Here is a 15,212-nt window from a genome sequence, read left to right on the forward strand (position 1 = left end):
CCTGAATGCCACAATTCTCATCTCTTTTTTTTTGTTTCTTTCTTTTTCTTAATATCAACAAAGATATTCAGAACAAAGATAGAAACCACACATAGAAACCACAAGATGACTGAAATTATCAGTATTGCATTTCAGATAAACCTTTATTGTGCTATTTCATTAGATACATGACATTCCATAATGACTGAATGCTTTGAAATCATTGAGGCACTCCTGTAATGTTTAAAATGAACTACAGAATACAAAATGAAAGGATGGTATATAATGTTATACGTGTTAGCAGGGTGGGGGTAAGGAATGTGAACTATTTACATGCAGATATTAATCAATCAAGCTATGCTCCTTATGAGTTGAATATGTTAGTAAGTGTTACCAATTCTTTGACTTGTATATATTAATTACCATCTTATTTAACACTTCCTCCACGCAAGATCTACTTCTATTATTAAAACAGAAAGTCTAGCATGCCCAGCTAAACTATGCAGCACTGTGGAAGGGCCACAGAAGGAAATTAACAGTGAAAGCAAACGAAGTAATCCCCAAAACGATGAAGGCCAGTTTGTTTAGAATCCTGGCCGCCTTCGCCTGCTTCCTGACTGTGTCGTTACTCCTGCGGGAGTTCTTCTTGTCCTCCGTCAGAAGGTGTAGGTCAGTGGAGATGTTCTGCAGAAGGATCTGGATGTCTTTAGGAACTCCTGTCTGTTGGTGGGCCTCGTCACCAGCTGATAGAAGAACAAGAGATTTCCATTGTAAGGAAAGTTGTAGAGAGGAAGGGCCTCTGAAATGTTGGCTCCTGTGGCTGGTGTATTGTTTCGGGTGGCTTGATATTGCTGGGCATAAAAACAGAATAAAATGCAGACTGAAGACTTCTGTGGTGAAGCTCATTTGCATGGTTAAAACACACATTTTCCCAAAGCTCTTTTCCTGCAGAAGATATTGCCTTCTTCTCTTTGAAGTTGACAACGAATCTTAATCTACCGAGGAAGACCAGTGACTGGTCGAAAGCTCTAGGTGAGAGAATTTTTTTGTGTTGGACCAAAACACATGAATCTTAATCTTCTTTTGATTTGTATACAAAAACAAGAGAACTTAGAATTAAACATACCTAAACTCGCAACTTCAACGCTGTTCTCCTGATCCTGGTCATTATCGGGTTGCTTCGGCGCTTTGTCGTTCTCACAAACCGGTTCAGGCCGGTTCTCGACTTCACACATGACGTACGCCAGATAGACCAGGATTATCTGTACAGACAGACAGTCATGGACAAGAAATTCTTGGTTACGATTTTCTTTTTGTTTATCTTCGCAGAAAGAAATCGTTTGAACTATCTTCTTCCGTTCCAAACAATTAAGGTCAACGACCTGGCACTGGGCACTTAGGCAGGGTAGGCAGGCAGGGGACCTGGACCAGAGGACTATCACCATGGTAACAGGTGCTGTAGCAGACACCCTGTGGTGTTCAATTGGATTACATTATGTAGCAAGTGGCAGGATAGTATTAGGCTAGACCATGTGAAGGTAAACATGTACAATGTATTTGCTTTGCAAATGTCAAAAGTAGGGTTTGTTTCCTAGTAATGATTGAACAAACGACAAAAAGGGTCTTCTACCTTCTCAACCCAAGGCCCCATAGGTTTCCTCCTGTTGATGATGTGAGTGAGTATGCCGGCGTTGATGACGGACAGACTTGTGATGACGATAACCACCACGTAGTACTGGGCTGATAATGAAAACAGCGCCGTCCGGTTTCTGTTAGTGATTTACTGTTTGTAATATTATGACTTGTAGTTAATTCGTATGGGTAGAATAATGTAAGAAAGCGCATAACATAGGCAAACAAGGGCGGTTATACCGGCTATATAGATACAGAAGCTGGTGTGTTACACCGAAGGGCGGTTCATACCGACTGTACAGATACAGAAACTGGTGTGTTAGGCAGACGAAGGCCATAATTATAAGGGCTATACAGAATATACATGTAGATACAGGTACAGGAATTGGCAAAGAAAAAAGACGTACTGATGAGAGTGAGATCTCCCGAAGTCTGTGGGGAAATGGTTACAGACTGGCCAATTTGATACTGTCTTATCCCACCACGAGATCTGCTTGGAGATTACATGTAGATACAGGCACAGGAGTTGGCAAAGAAAAAAGTTCAGGAGAACTTGCACTTCTTCTTCTCTTCCAGTTCTCATCAATACACCGTTAACATACCTGTCTCCAAGTCATTTTACAACAACGGCTTCTTTCCCCGGACTGCAAAATTATGGAACTCTCTTCCAAACAGATGTTTTCCGTCCGACTACAATCCACAAAGCTTCAAAACAAAGGTCCACCGCCATCTCCTGACATAACTACATTATACTCACTAAAGTACCTCTAGCTCTATGCCTAGAAGTGGCCAAAAATAATTGGCCTTGCATTGAGCGACACCGTTAAAAAAAAGACCTACTGATGAGAGTGAGATCTCCCGACGCCGGCAGAGAGTTGATGATGGTGAGTTGCAGCACGACCAGCGCCAGCAGCATTGTAATACTCATCTGCAGCCGCACGGGGGCGCTGGGAGGCAGTAGATAGCCGGACAGCACCATGGTCAGCAGCAGTGCGCATGGCAGGAACAGGGCGAACAGGTAGTGCCCGAACTTCCTGTGGAGATTGGTATGATATTCAGTCATGCCTTCAAATATCAGAGTTATCAGCCAAGAATTGAGGTGTTCAAAAACTCGTATTTCCCAAGAACTATCGTAGAGTGGAACTCGCTGCCACCAAGCACAGTTGGGTCATCATCACTAGAAAGCTTTAAACAACTCCTGCAATGAAATGTGCAAAGGTTGAGTGTAACAAGTCGTTCAGTGTGATGTAGCCAGCTGCCGTCGCACCGCGTGCCTGCGAAGTTGCTGTGTTACGCCGAAGGGCGGTTACACCGGCTATACCGATACAGATACAGATATACATGGGAAATTTGATACTAATCTTGTTATTGTTCTTGAGAAGATACACCCCTCTGTTTTTGTTTTTTTTTTAATCTTACCTTCTGATTGTAATGGTACATTCCAGCCTGCTGTACCCGTGAGGGTTGTAGGTATGGTGTGTGAGTTGTGGGCGGATGCTGTCCTCTATCAGGGCCCACTCCACGCTCTCTGTGTAATGGTCGGGGTTGACCAGGGTGTCCGACTGGTTCACCAGGAGTAACTCCGTGTCGTCGTGGTTCCACGGCCCGAAGAGGAGTCTGTGGGAGGATATAGATAACTTTATTTTCTTATATTCCAACATGTAGTCACAAGACGTGGTGACGGCACAGTCAAGTTTTTTTTCAACTTATATTAATGCCGTCACCAACATAGGGGACAAATACATGACAGGACAGTACTAATTTTCACCTGAGCGAAGTGAGGAAAGTCGTGTAAAGTGCCTTTCCCAATCAAGGGTACGAGATCGGCGGATGCCAGGACTCGAACCAGGCACCTCTTGGTTCCGAGTCGAGCACTCTGCCGCTCGCGCTACGCTACACGACACCACAATTCCAACCAATTGTGGATTATTTACCCTTTCGTAAATGAAAAATGGAATTAGCAAGAGATAGGAAGAAGTGGAGGAGACTGTTGAGGAAGAGACGAGTTCTGTGCGCAGGCCACTCGAACGACTGACTCGAGGAGACCTCAACAAGTACAAGTAAGTAAATGAAAAATCGCTACATTAAATAACAAATGAATCAACTCAATACAACTCACGTGCATGTCTGCGTGTCGAACGGGAAGTGTTGCAGGCGCAGGCGGCAGGAGCTGTAGAGGGTTCCCGGGTGGACGGAGACGACTCGCCCATCCCAGAACACCTTCAGATCGTCCAGCGGCTCCAGGGAACCGTCGGTATCGCCGGCTCTGTNAAATGATGACCGTCAGTCGAGGCACAACTGTTATGTTATCACATGTTACGTTACGACGATCAAGAACGTTCACGGCTTGCGGACCATTTCAAATATTACTCATAAACCCTACAATTGTATGTGTACTTACGGGAGGTTATATTTTTGCCGGGGTTCCACTGAGATCGGCGCCGGCTAGCTGGGGAACGATCCTGTCGGCATGACAAAGCGCCGGGCGTCATTGCAATTGCCAGAGACCTACATTTTCTTACCGTGGGTGACTTGACTTCTTCTTTTACCGCAACTTGTTGTCAATATCGACGATAGTCACAGGAAATATGTTCATTTATTGAAGTTTAACTTTATTTCCACTCGTCAATATTCTTATCTAAACATGCTATAGACGATCGATGTTCCATGCTCCCGTGCCGGTGTTCCGCTATATTCCTGGGTCGTCCACGGATTTGTCGGCGGAAAACTCAAATAAAGTACGCACCGCGACTTTGGCGACGGCCCGCGAGACACTTCTGGGATTTTGAAAAATGTAAAAAGTGCGTACTATATTCGGGAATTTACGGCGTATTTCTTGTAATTCGGTACTACGCGACGCCATATTTTACAAAAGTTTTTCGGTGGCCCTCCCCACCAGGCCAATTTTTTTTTTCGATGGCCCTCCCCCCGGCTCAAAATTTTTTTCCATGGCCCTCCCCCCAGGCCAAAAAATTTTTCAATGGCCCTCCCCCCCAGTGCACCAGCCCTCCCCCCCCGGTAAATATCGTACAGTCCCTTAGGCAATGCTGATTTGTTTATATGTATGGCATCCTATGGGAACATGCGAGCTTGCGAATAAAAAAAAATTTGCCAAAAAAATCCATAGATTGATAGAATCAGATCAACATGGCTTTCCATGTACCTTGAAGGAATGAATGTGACCACTGTAGACGAAACTTCCGTTTCAAGCGCTATATGACTTAACTACTTACAAATTTGATTAACAAACTGACATATAATATATATATATAATCACTTGTTTTGCAGGTTTATTTTCGGCGTCCATAAGGCCTCGGAGGGAAAGTTAGCTGACGTCATCCCACCAAAGTCTGCGGGGTCCCACGTCATATAGTCGTCTTTCCAGTGCTGGGGCGGAAAAAATTAAGTAGCCCATTCAAAATCATTATGTTTACCGAAGGAAAACATATTGTTTTTGCTCAGTTTCCTCTTCCTCTTCTTCTCCAAACACTAACCTCTGATCTGGCCAATGATTTGTTGACGTCTGTCACCATGGTAACTGGTGTTGGGTTACATAATGTTGCAGTTTTATAGTAGGAGATATTTAAACTCCTGTCTGACCATATATATGACTATTTGAGTACGAATTAACAGAGCAGACCATGTGCGAGGTAAACATTATGCATTTGCTTTGCAAATTTTACCTTTCTAGTTATACTAGTACTAAGTAGACGTCTGTCTATTATGTTTTGCTGTAACCACAGTTCCTCATCACATTGCAAGTACTCAATATTCTCAAGGGTATATTATTTATGCATATCTCAAAATATCAAAAGCACAGGGCTTATCGATGTATTGAGCGGGTACATTGCCATCAATGGGAAAGAATGTATTCTCTCTAGGACCGAACAATGTACCGTTACACGTTGTTAAGTCACGCGTGTACATTTAAACGTACATATTTATGCGTACATTCTTATCACTGCACAGGGCCTAAATGCCATATAGCCCTTTTATCAAACACAATAAGCCGACAGAACAGACTCAACTATCAACCATGGCTCATTATTATTATCACGCACCATCAACATTAGATCACACTGGCGTTACTACATGCATATGGATGATATCCCCTAAAGACACAGGTTGTGAGTGAAAGGACCAAAGAAAACAAGATCGGCCTTCGAAAAACAAGATACTAGTACCTGGGTTTTAAAGGTTGAATACATGAAATGTTGTGGAAAAAATCAATGCACGGTGCGATAATTCTTGTACGTTTTTAATTAAAGGAAGCGAAGAAAATGTAATGAATTAAAATGCATAATTGTGACCTACATACACTTTTACACATCCCTCTTATTACTCCTTTATTATGACTCCGGGTCTATGAATAAAGGACCTACATTTTGAATGAAGAAAAAAGAGCCTGTCACAAACGTCGCTAATGTGTCTTAATGTGCGTTGTAACACGCAGCTACATCAATAATTAACACCGGGCCGGGTTAGCCTCCGTAGCAGGCTTATAGAACTGGGGGTTTGGTGGTCTTCGGCTGTTTTCTGATTAGCCAAAAAAACGGGGGTAATTCAACCAGGCTGGCTATGTTGTCTATATGCAATCAGAAAATAGCACATAAAAGATCCCAAAGACCCCCAAAACCCCCAGTTTTTGGCATGCTATGGAGGCTATGTCCGGGGCGTTACCGTGGTATAATTGATCATAACATGTTTCGCTCACCATGTGTACAGACAACAGAGTCGTCAAGACTTGGGCACGATCGTTCTAGCGGAAAGAGGATATGCATTATTAATAAGGAGACTCATTTTACTTACAATGCGATTTGCTGCCCCATTTCTAACACCATTCATTGTTGTATGATCTTTGATCATCTAAAAGGACACCAGAATTAAAACTACAGGTAAAGGTCTTTGTATGTAAATTACCTTTACCTAGTCGATCCTATCCTCATGTCTGAGGGCCGGGACTATGGTGGCATCCAGTATATAAATTAAAGGACTTCTAGTACTATTCCTGACATTACGTTTGTGAAGATTACTCATCCAGGGCGCATAGTAACAGTAAGATTTCAACAGTAGTAACAGCAAACGTTTCTGGTGTTAATCCGACACCCTTATCAGTAAATTTGACTTATTCTGAGGAATGTACATAAAAGAAAGACGCCACAACATACGGAAAATTCGGTAGCATTTTTTATCATAGGGCAATGAGTCATCGATCATAAATAACTGCTGACCGTCATAAATGTAATGAGTTGGAAAAGAGGTATGTCTGCGTGTTCAAGTTACCAGTCCGATGATCTTGTTCAACGTTTGCAAAATTAAAACAAAAATTGAAGAATCATTATATCGTTTTCTTTCTTTATGAAGGACTACTATATACTACTCAAGACATTGTGACTCATTTTAAAGAAGGTACGTAATAAAAATTACAAGGCACGACAAAGTATGAAACATTCGGTAGCATTATTTATAGCCATAGGGCGGTGAGTCATATATAATGATGATCCTTATAATGTCTAATGAGTTGGAAAAGAAGTATGTCTGCGTGTTTTATTACCAGTCCGATGATCTTGTTCAGCGCAATGTCCATGTAGACGGCGGTCGGTTTGGTGAAGTTTCTCGCGGGTCTGACATGGGAGCTGTAGTTCGTCATCATCGCGTTGTAGAGATTACGGACTTCATCGGAACCTAAACAAACAAACAAACAAATAAATAAATAAATAGATAAACAAGGCTTTGTAGCCGTACACAAGATGAGTAAAGGTATATAGCCTCCGTAGCAGGCTTTATATAGAACTGGGTTGATGGACTTCGGCTGTTTTCTGATTAGCCCAGTTCTAACGGGGATAATTCAACCAGGCCGGCTATGTTGTCTATATGCAATTAAAAAAATAGCACATAAATGCTCCCAAAGACCATGAAGACCCCCAAAACCCCAAGTTGTCGGCATGCTATGGAGGCTAAAAGGTATATATGTTGTCACGGTTGAACAAGTGTCTATAGTATAGAACCACCTGTTGGAAAGGAAAATATGGCCATGGATGCCCCTTGTTTAGGGCCCCGACTGGCGCACGATCGCAAACTGAAAGGACAGTCGTGCATGGATGTGACCGCGCCATACATGTAGTTATCCTAACAACCTGTCTGTCCAACTAGTCCAACTACAAAGTGCTTTAACCACAAATGGAAAGTACGCCGAGTAGGGTTTTACGAATCGAAGGTTCAAAGCATCAAAGAACGCAGATAGGGACTAACATAACATAACATAACATACCTGTTACACTGTGCAAGGTGGTCAGAAAAAACACGAGTAACACTGACATCACAGGCACACCCTTCAATGGTCCGTCTAGCCTCATTGCTGGAGACAAGCTTGGACAAAAACGCAGCACAGTGCCAAGTGATCGTCTCCTCAGTAAATGCTGCGACCTAGTGGTCCGTTTGTCCTCTTCAGGCAGCGTTCTCTGGTAGTCTGGTAAGTCGTAATCCAATTTATTATCCACAATGTCGAAGCTGGACAAAGCCGACAGTCGCACGCAATGGTTTATGGTTTATTGTGGTTGTGAAATAAAGGACCAAGGACAGTACACAGGGATATAATGTCCTTACTAAAATCACGCCCCCTAGCGGCGGGACCGACAATCGGGAGAGGGTGCGTAGCAGCGGTCACAATACAGAAATCTCCAAGCAGATGATAGGGTGGCAAAATCCAGTATCAAATTGGCCAGGCAGAATCCATTGGGTGGCGTATGGACCCTCTCTGGCTAATGGATACAGCCTGGCCAATTCGACACTGTCTTTTGCCACCCTAGGATCTGCTTGGAGATTACCACACAGCCACTGACACTGAGACTCAGAGGATATATCTACACAGGCTATTAGAAGAAACTTATAATCAAGCAGGTTGTGTAAAAAGAAAACTCCAATATTCCACTGATTGCTTGGAGAAAATATGCGGCCGTCGAACTCTTGCGTTTATCATCAAATTAATTCACATAGCAACAATTTCGGGATTCCTAAAAGTAGTAGCAGGCCAACGATATTGAATTCGACTATTCATTAGCACTGAGCAATTTGCTAGCCACTGTTTGCGTCACACCTTTTCAATTCTGCACTAAGTGAAATATTTCCCTCACATACTATCAGGACTATCGCTATAGTAACTGGTCCGATATTGCAATTGGGTGCTCGGGAGGCTATTGACTGGATGGGTGATCACTTTGAGAGATTGAATTAAGGACTCTGCCAGGAGTCTACCTTCCCGCCGTGCCCAGTGATTAGTTAGCCTAGGGGCAATCCGAAACTGTAATCCTTTGGCTTTGCTATTGTATCTGTGAGAAAAAAAACACCATCGATATATAACAATATACATGTAGCCTGAATTTACACAATCTAGGTATAGACTATTGTATCTGTGAGGAAAAAACACCATCGATGTATTAACAATATACATGTAGCCTGAATTTACACACTCTAGATATAGACTGGTTTATTGTTGATGAACAAATAAATCCCAGGACCCACTGGCAGCATTTGGCTAAATTGTTGGGTCTGGTTACAAAATACAACATTATTACAATTACAAATGGGCTGTACAGCTGTTTACACACATAGGGATAAAATTTAACAATTGTTTAAAATCTTAAATACATCATACTATTATTACAAATATTGAAATATCTTAAAAGAGTAATTTATCGAAAGGTTCTTAAAAAACGTTAAAGACGAAATTTGTTAAGTCCTCATAGCTACTAGTATTCAAATTATGCAGACTCGAGTTCCCTCAAAATTAACAGTTAAGGCAGGAAAGGCGTCAAACCTGTTAGTCAAGAGTTACCTTCACATTGAGATCTCTCGCTGGCTGGGGTTATTGAACTCCTCTTTTTATATAATCTTTATACATAATCACCTCTGGTAAACCGGCCTACAATTTGTGACACTTTGCTGTTATTAGAGTTCATATTTATAATTTCTTTTAATTTATTACTTCAAAGAAATGCTATTGTATCTGTGACAAAAAAAAAAAACAACGTCAATGTATGTGCAATATACACTGTAGACTTAGTGGTTTAGTACATTTATTTAGTATTTCATTTTATTGTAGGAAAAAAATTGTGTTAATGTAGCCTCCATAGCATGCCAAAAACTGGGGGTTTTGGAGGTCTTTGGGATCTTTTTTGTGCTATTTTCTGATTGCATCTAGACAACATAGCCAGCCTGGTTGAAGTACCCCCGTAGAACTGGGCTAATCAGAAAACAGCCGAAGACCACCAAACCCCCTGTTCTATAAGCCTGCTACAGAGGATAGTGTTAATCAGTGAAAAAATTGGATAAATAACTCAAGCTCTGTATTTACACATCTCTTGCTGGCTGAGATCATTGACCTCTTCTTTGGTAGCGGCAACTGGCCTACAATTCGTGACACTTTACTGTGAGAGTATGTATTTATAATTTCTTTCAAGTTATAACTTCAAAGAAATGCGGTGGCGACTCGATATGCACAGCCTTCAGGCGGAGGATGCAAATGAGCCGAAGGGCGGTTATACCTGCATTACAGATATAGAAACAGTTGTGCCTAATCTCCAAGCAGATCCGCTATTCTTTCTTATCCCGTCTGTACATCTCCTCAACATTATCCAATCTGTTCTCAAATCCGATGTGATCTTCCGCAACAGATTCTTCCGCAATAGCTGTACTCATAGCCATATTTTAACTATTGTTATTGTGTGTGTTTTAATCTGTGTGTTTTCCTATATTATTTCCGTTTTCCGGAAAAATCAGATGAAGATTTTTCCGTCTTCCGGAAACATCAGATGAAGATTTTTCCATTTTCCGGAAAAATCAAATGAAGATTTTTCCATTTTCTGGAAATATCAGATGAAGATTTTTCCGTTTTCCGGAAAAAATCAGATGAAGATTTTCCGTTTTCCGGAAAAATCAGATGAAGATTTTTCCGTTATCCGGAAAGATATCAGATGAAGATTAATTTTCGATCATCCGGAGAACTCTTGCAGTCCATCCGGACCAGCTGGGAGGCAGCGGCCTGGGAGCGTCCACTCGGGTGGAGGGGGGAACAGATCGCCAGTCTTCTGAATACGCCGAAGAGGCGGCGTGATTTTGCGTGGTCGTCCGTCAAACACACTAACCCCACGGCGCTGCTATCTGTGCCGACCGTGTGTCTGTGCAGCAGACGTCGCTATCTGCTGAAAACTCTCACGGTTGTCTCCGCTATCTGCATCTGTAAGGCCTCTTAAATCGAAGACATCTGTCCAGCTGTCATTTGGCCGAGACGAAGCTTACAGCTGCGGGTTTTTTTGTTGTCCAGGGCCTAGGGAAAGGCTGTTACGGTGTCAGGTATATATACGGCTCCTCTGACAGTCGGTGCCAAGATCGCGGGGTGGCGACACATGTCAAGGTAAGATTTAAGAATACACATTATGACATCGATATCTATTTAAGTACCTACATGTTTAAATATACTCCCTAATATACGATGCGTTAGCTACGTTGTTCTAGAGACGACCATGTGGGAATGTATATGCCATTGTTTATACAAAAATATGCCGGCGCTCTAAAACGATATGTTTTTATTGCGGGTGTTTTCGGCACCTTGATATCGTCTTGAGTTTAAGATAATGCGAGATGTGTGCCGTGGGTTTTGTGGGTTAATGTGTCATGAATGTGAACCGTGGAAAATCGGCAGTCCATCGCCCCCCTCCCCTCCCTTCTCTCTTTCGCATGAGATACAGCACACACGCACACACACACACTGCCGCGGATGCCGCAGGAAATTACCTTCAAATCGCGCCGCTATTATGTTTTTAAAAAATCCCCGTGAAGGATTGATAAGTCTAGCTGTGGCCCTGTGTGCGGATGGGAGTGTAAGATGCTTATTTTGCGCGGTTGCCAGTGTTCGTGTGGTGATGGCGGCGGTGTATATATTAAGGGAACTGGGGCGTGTTGTTTTGCAGCGCTGGAGAAATTGGGTCATTGGGCAACATCAAAGTCAATACTCTCGTTCGCGTCGCTGGCAGGCGTTTGGTAGCCTCTACCAGGCACCGCGGATCGCTGGAAAAATAGTAGAAATTGGGCGAAATAAAGGGATAGTATGCCAGAGAAGATCCAGGGCCATAGAAGCTCCAATTTGCTTCTATGGCCCTGGATCTTCTCTGGCATACTATCCCTTTATTTCGGCCAATTTCTACTATTTTTCCAACGATCCGCGGTGCCTGGTAGAGGCTAGGCGTTTGGATCCATGGCACAAAGGCTGGGCAGGCGCTTTGTCTGTGGAAATATAGGCAGTATTTCACATTTCTGATGTACTTTATACTCTTAGGATTTATCTGTGGGTGACTGAGTAGAATATTTGCCGCAATTGGATAGAAAAAAATATATTCCGCCAGTTAATGTGATAATCGTCGATGAAGGTTAGACATCCAGGTAATACGATATGCCAAAAAACAGTTACTCAAGCAACTGGATATGATTTTGAAAACGACGTTTTCAAAATCATATCCAGTTGCTTGAGTAACTGTTTTTTGGCATAATGTGATAATCGCTGGCAGGCGTTTGGATCCATGGCACAAAGGCTGGGCTGGCGCTTTGTCTGTGGAAATATAGGCAGGACTTCACATGTATACTCTGGCTACGCTAAGGATTCATCTGTGGGCGAATGAGTAGGAAATTTGCCGCAATTGGGTAAATATAAAATACTCCGTCAGTTAATGTGATAATCGCTGGCAGGCGTTTGGATCCATGGCACAAAGGCTGGGCAGGCGCTTTGTTTGTGGAAATATAGGTAGGATTTCAAATGTATAATCTGGCTACGCTTAGGATTCATCTGTGCGTGAATGAGTAGGAAATTTGCCACAATTGGATAGAAAAAAAATATATTCCGTCAGTTAATGTGATAATAGACCAGCTCCTACGTAAATTATTTATAGTCTATTTTGTCCGATTGAATTTCTGCCATCTTTTCAGTCCCAAAACAAGCTTAGTGGATGGTTCTATAATTTGTTGTTTGATTCTAACGTAAAGAAGAAAAAGGAAAACCTCAACAAATTTTGTGATTTCGTTTTTTTTTTCTACATTTGCGTCGTTTGGTATATTTTGACACCGTTGTTGAATACAACATACTGTTATAGGTGCAAAAGCGTTTGCTTCCAGTTTTAAACAGTGTTGTTCTGTCTATGTGACCTTTTTTATTTTCTGGGAACACAGATCACTGTTGTCCTATTCGGTCCCCTGCCAGCTGTGCCTAACTGCGTTATAACTTGAATAGGGAATTTTATAGCTTGATTTAAATACGCTGTCAGAACACGCATGTGTGACGAGGGCGGCAAGGCGAAGTGAAATACCAATGTGTCATAAAATATGACTTCAAATTTCGGAGGGAAAGTTGATTGGGCCCGGCAAAAGGTTGTTTTGACTGGCCAAGTCCCAATATGTATAAACATTGCTTCTTTTTATGTCAATCAGTCTATTATACAGCAGTCTGGTAACAATTTCTCCTGACTGGCCACAATTCTAAGCCGGCTGTTTGAATGAACGAAAAATTAGAAAAAGAAACGCATATCAAGAATATGCATGAATTATGCTTCTGACTGTCATCTAAACGTTTGGTCGTTTTGTTGTCTTCAAGTTATATCATACTTTTCGTTTAGACCGGCCCAGCCCAGGCTTCGAAATGTGACCCTAGCATTAAATAAGGATGTTTTACGGGCCCCTGTCCTACTATGCATAGGTCTTTTTTCTTTGAAGCCAGGCCCGTAAAAATTCTCCGACGTTCGCTAATGGGTCTGGACGGGCGGACACAAGCCATACACCGTAGACTTCGCGGAGAGCGCCCGATGGTTTCCATGCAGGCTGCCGTTCTATATAGCCGTGAGCTATTTGTGAGGGTTTGGTGGTCTTCGGCTGTTTTCTTATTTCAAAAAACGGGGGTAATTCAACCAGGCCGGCTATGTTGTCTCTATGCAATCAGAAAATAGCACATGATAAAAGCTCCCAAAGATCCTGAAGACCCCCAAAACCCCAGTTTTTTTGGCATGCTACGGAGGCTAGCCGTGAGCATGGTTTAAACTGAATCCCAGCCCGTAAAAATCCCCGGACTGCGCTTGTATACCTTGGCGGGTGGGCAAGGCACCTAGTACCGAGGAGATTACATAAAGCTCACGATAGGTGAGGGTCTGCATGCCTTTTCCGTGAGGCGCGTAGCGAGCTATTTGAGTCACTGTTGATATTAGCCGGCCGGTTTAATAATTCGGGAATTCGGGAAATTCTTCGTGAAGGTACTAGTAATTGGCCGCATAGCACGTTATTCATTCCTCTGAATTCGTCGCTATAAAGCGTTATTGAAAAATCCTTCGCATACGTAGTCGATCGCGAACGCCAGATTGCCCCCCAAAATCACAACGTAACGTCCGCGCGTCCACACAGACTAGTTATGCCTACTCTCCAAGCAGAGGTTGTGGGGGAATGATCGTTACCTTTTTATATATGGCCGGTTTTTTTTTTTTGTCCTGACCCCCGTCGGTGGCTGCGGACCCTCTCTGGCTAATGGATACTGTCTGGCCAATTTGATACTGTCTTTTTGCCACCGAGAGGGATCTGCTTGGAGATCAAGTTTTGCCAGCCACCCACGTGAATATGAAACAATTAACAATCCAATGAAGTCTTTCCCAAAGCCTTACACATGATCATATTTACAATTTAATCAATTTACCGTTTGTTAAACTTTAAGCGTTGCCAGCCTTCCTAGCCTGAATTTGCCAGGACCCCCCCTCAAGACCCTCCTAAGTTATACGCTAGCACGAGAGTTGTATTAAATCGTAGTGAGGTTATACTGATACTGTAATGCAAAACATCTGGGGTATAGGGGTCGATCTACGGTGAGCCAAATACCTGCGTTAAAATGTAGAACTGAGAGGTATCGCAAGACTACGCTGCCTTTCCTGGTTGATCTACTTAACGAGACATGACACGTACAGGCGTTGTCAATCTACCATGATTACCTGCTAGATTGATGTATTTAAACGTTTTAACACATTAATGAAATGGTTTTAATATGTGCAGTCCTAACGTAAGGAATTTTAAGTTGTATTGAGTATATATATAAGTATTAATAGTAAATATTATTGTAAATATTATCTCTTTGTAATGCCATACTATAATTCAGCTAAAAAGCTGCTACTGTATGGTTGTTTTGAGTCGCCGCAATAGATTGATGATTGATTGATTGATTGATTGATTGATTGATTGATTGATTGATTGAAAAAAAATATGGAAACGACTTACTGTCAAGACAGTATGACATGAAAGGTATAGGAGTCTCTATATGTTTATTGCCTTCGTTAAAAGAGTATGCATTCGGTTTGGCTGTGGTGTGGGTCTGTATGTAGGTCAATGTTATAAATCAATTAATGTCCCCCCTGGCTTTTCCCGATCTAATTGCAGCGGGCTTTTTGTGCATTTGTTGATTGTCTGTATGCAGCGAAATCTGTGATATTTGGTGTGCAGCGGTTATAGAAACAAAGTTCAAAGTCAAAAAAGGTTATCCTATGTCCTATATATATATATATATATATATATATATATATAACTAA

At 42.2% G+C, this 15,212-nt stretch overlaps 1 protein-coding gene across 1 annotated transcript; it reads right to left on the bottom strand.

Moving 5' to 3' along the window:
* Window positions 1-477: 477 nt before the first annotated feature.
* LOC109462674 (neuronal acetylcholine receptor subunit alpha-10-like) lies at window positions 478-7,967 on the bottom strand. The gene is made up of 10 exons (XM_019759235.1): window positions 7,883-7,967; window positions 7,166-7,296; window positions 6,326-6,370; window positions 4,889-4,998; window positions 3,731-3,877; window positions 3,067-3,228; window positions 2,448-2,645; window positions 1,610-1,748; window positions 1,106-1,241; window positions 478-722 (listed from the first exon to the last, which is right to left on the bottom strand). The coding sequence occupies exons 1-10, from the start codon at window positions 7,965-7,967 to the stop codon at window positions 478-480; spliced, it is 1,398 nt and encodes a 465-aa protein (XP_019614794.1).
* Between the last annotated feature and the right edge of the window lie 7,245 nt (window positions 7,968-15,212).

The sequence above is a fragment of the Branchiostoma belcheri genome, unplaced genomic scaffold, assembly GCF_001625305.1.
Source record: "Branchiostoma belcheri isolate BF01 breed outbred unplaced genomic scaffold, Haploidv18h27 scaffold12, whole genome shotgun sequence".
Taxonomy (NCBI): Eukaryota; Metazoa; Chordata; class Leptocardii; order Amphioxiformes; family Branchiostomatidae; genus Branchiostoma; species Branchiostoma belcheri.

Excerpts from the sequence above, each read along its gene's own strand:
- LOC109462674 (XM_019759235.1), bottom strand. The coding sequence starts at position 7,967 with ATGAGGCTAGACGGACCATTGAAGGGTGTGCCTGTGATGTCAGTGTTA. Across the intron at positions 3,229-3,730 it reads TTCGACACGCAGACATGCAC|ACTCCTCTTCGGGCCGTGGA; the intron begins GTGAGTTGTATT and ends ATCCTCCCACAG. Across the intron at positions 1,749-2,447 it reads GATCTCACTCTCATCAGTAG|AAACCGGACGGCGCTGTTTT; the intron begins GTCTTTTTTTTA and ends AATCACTAACAG.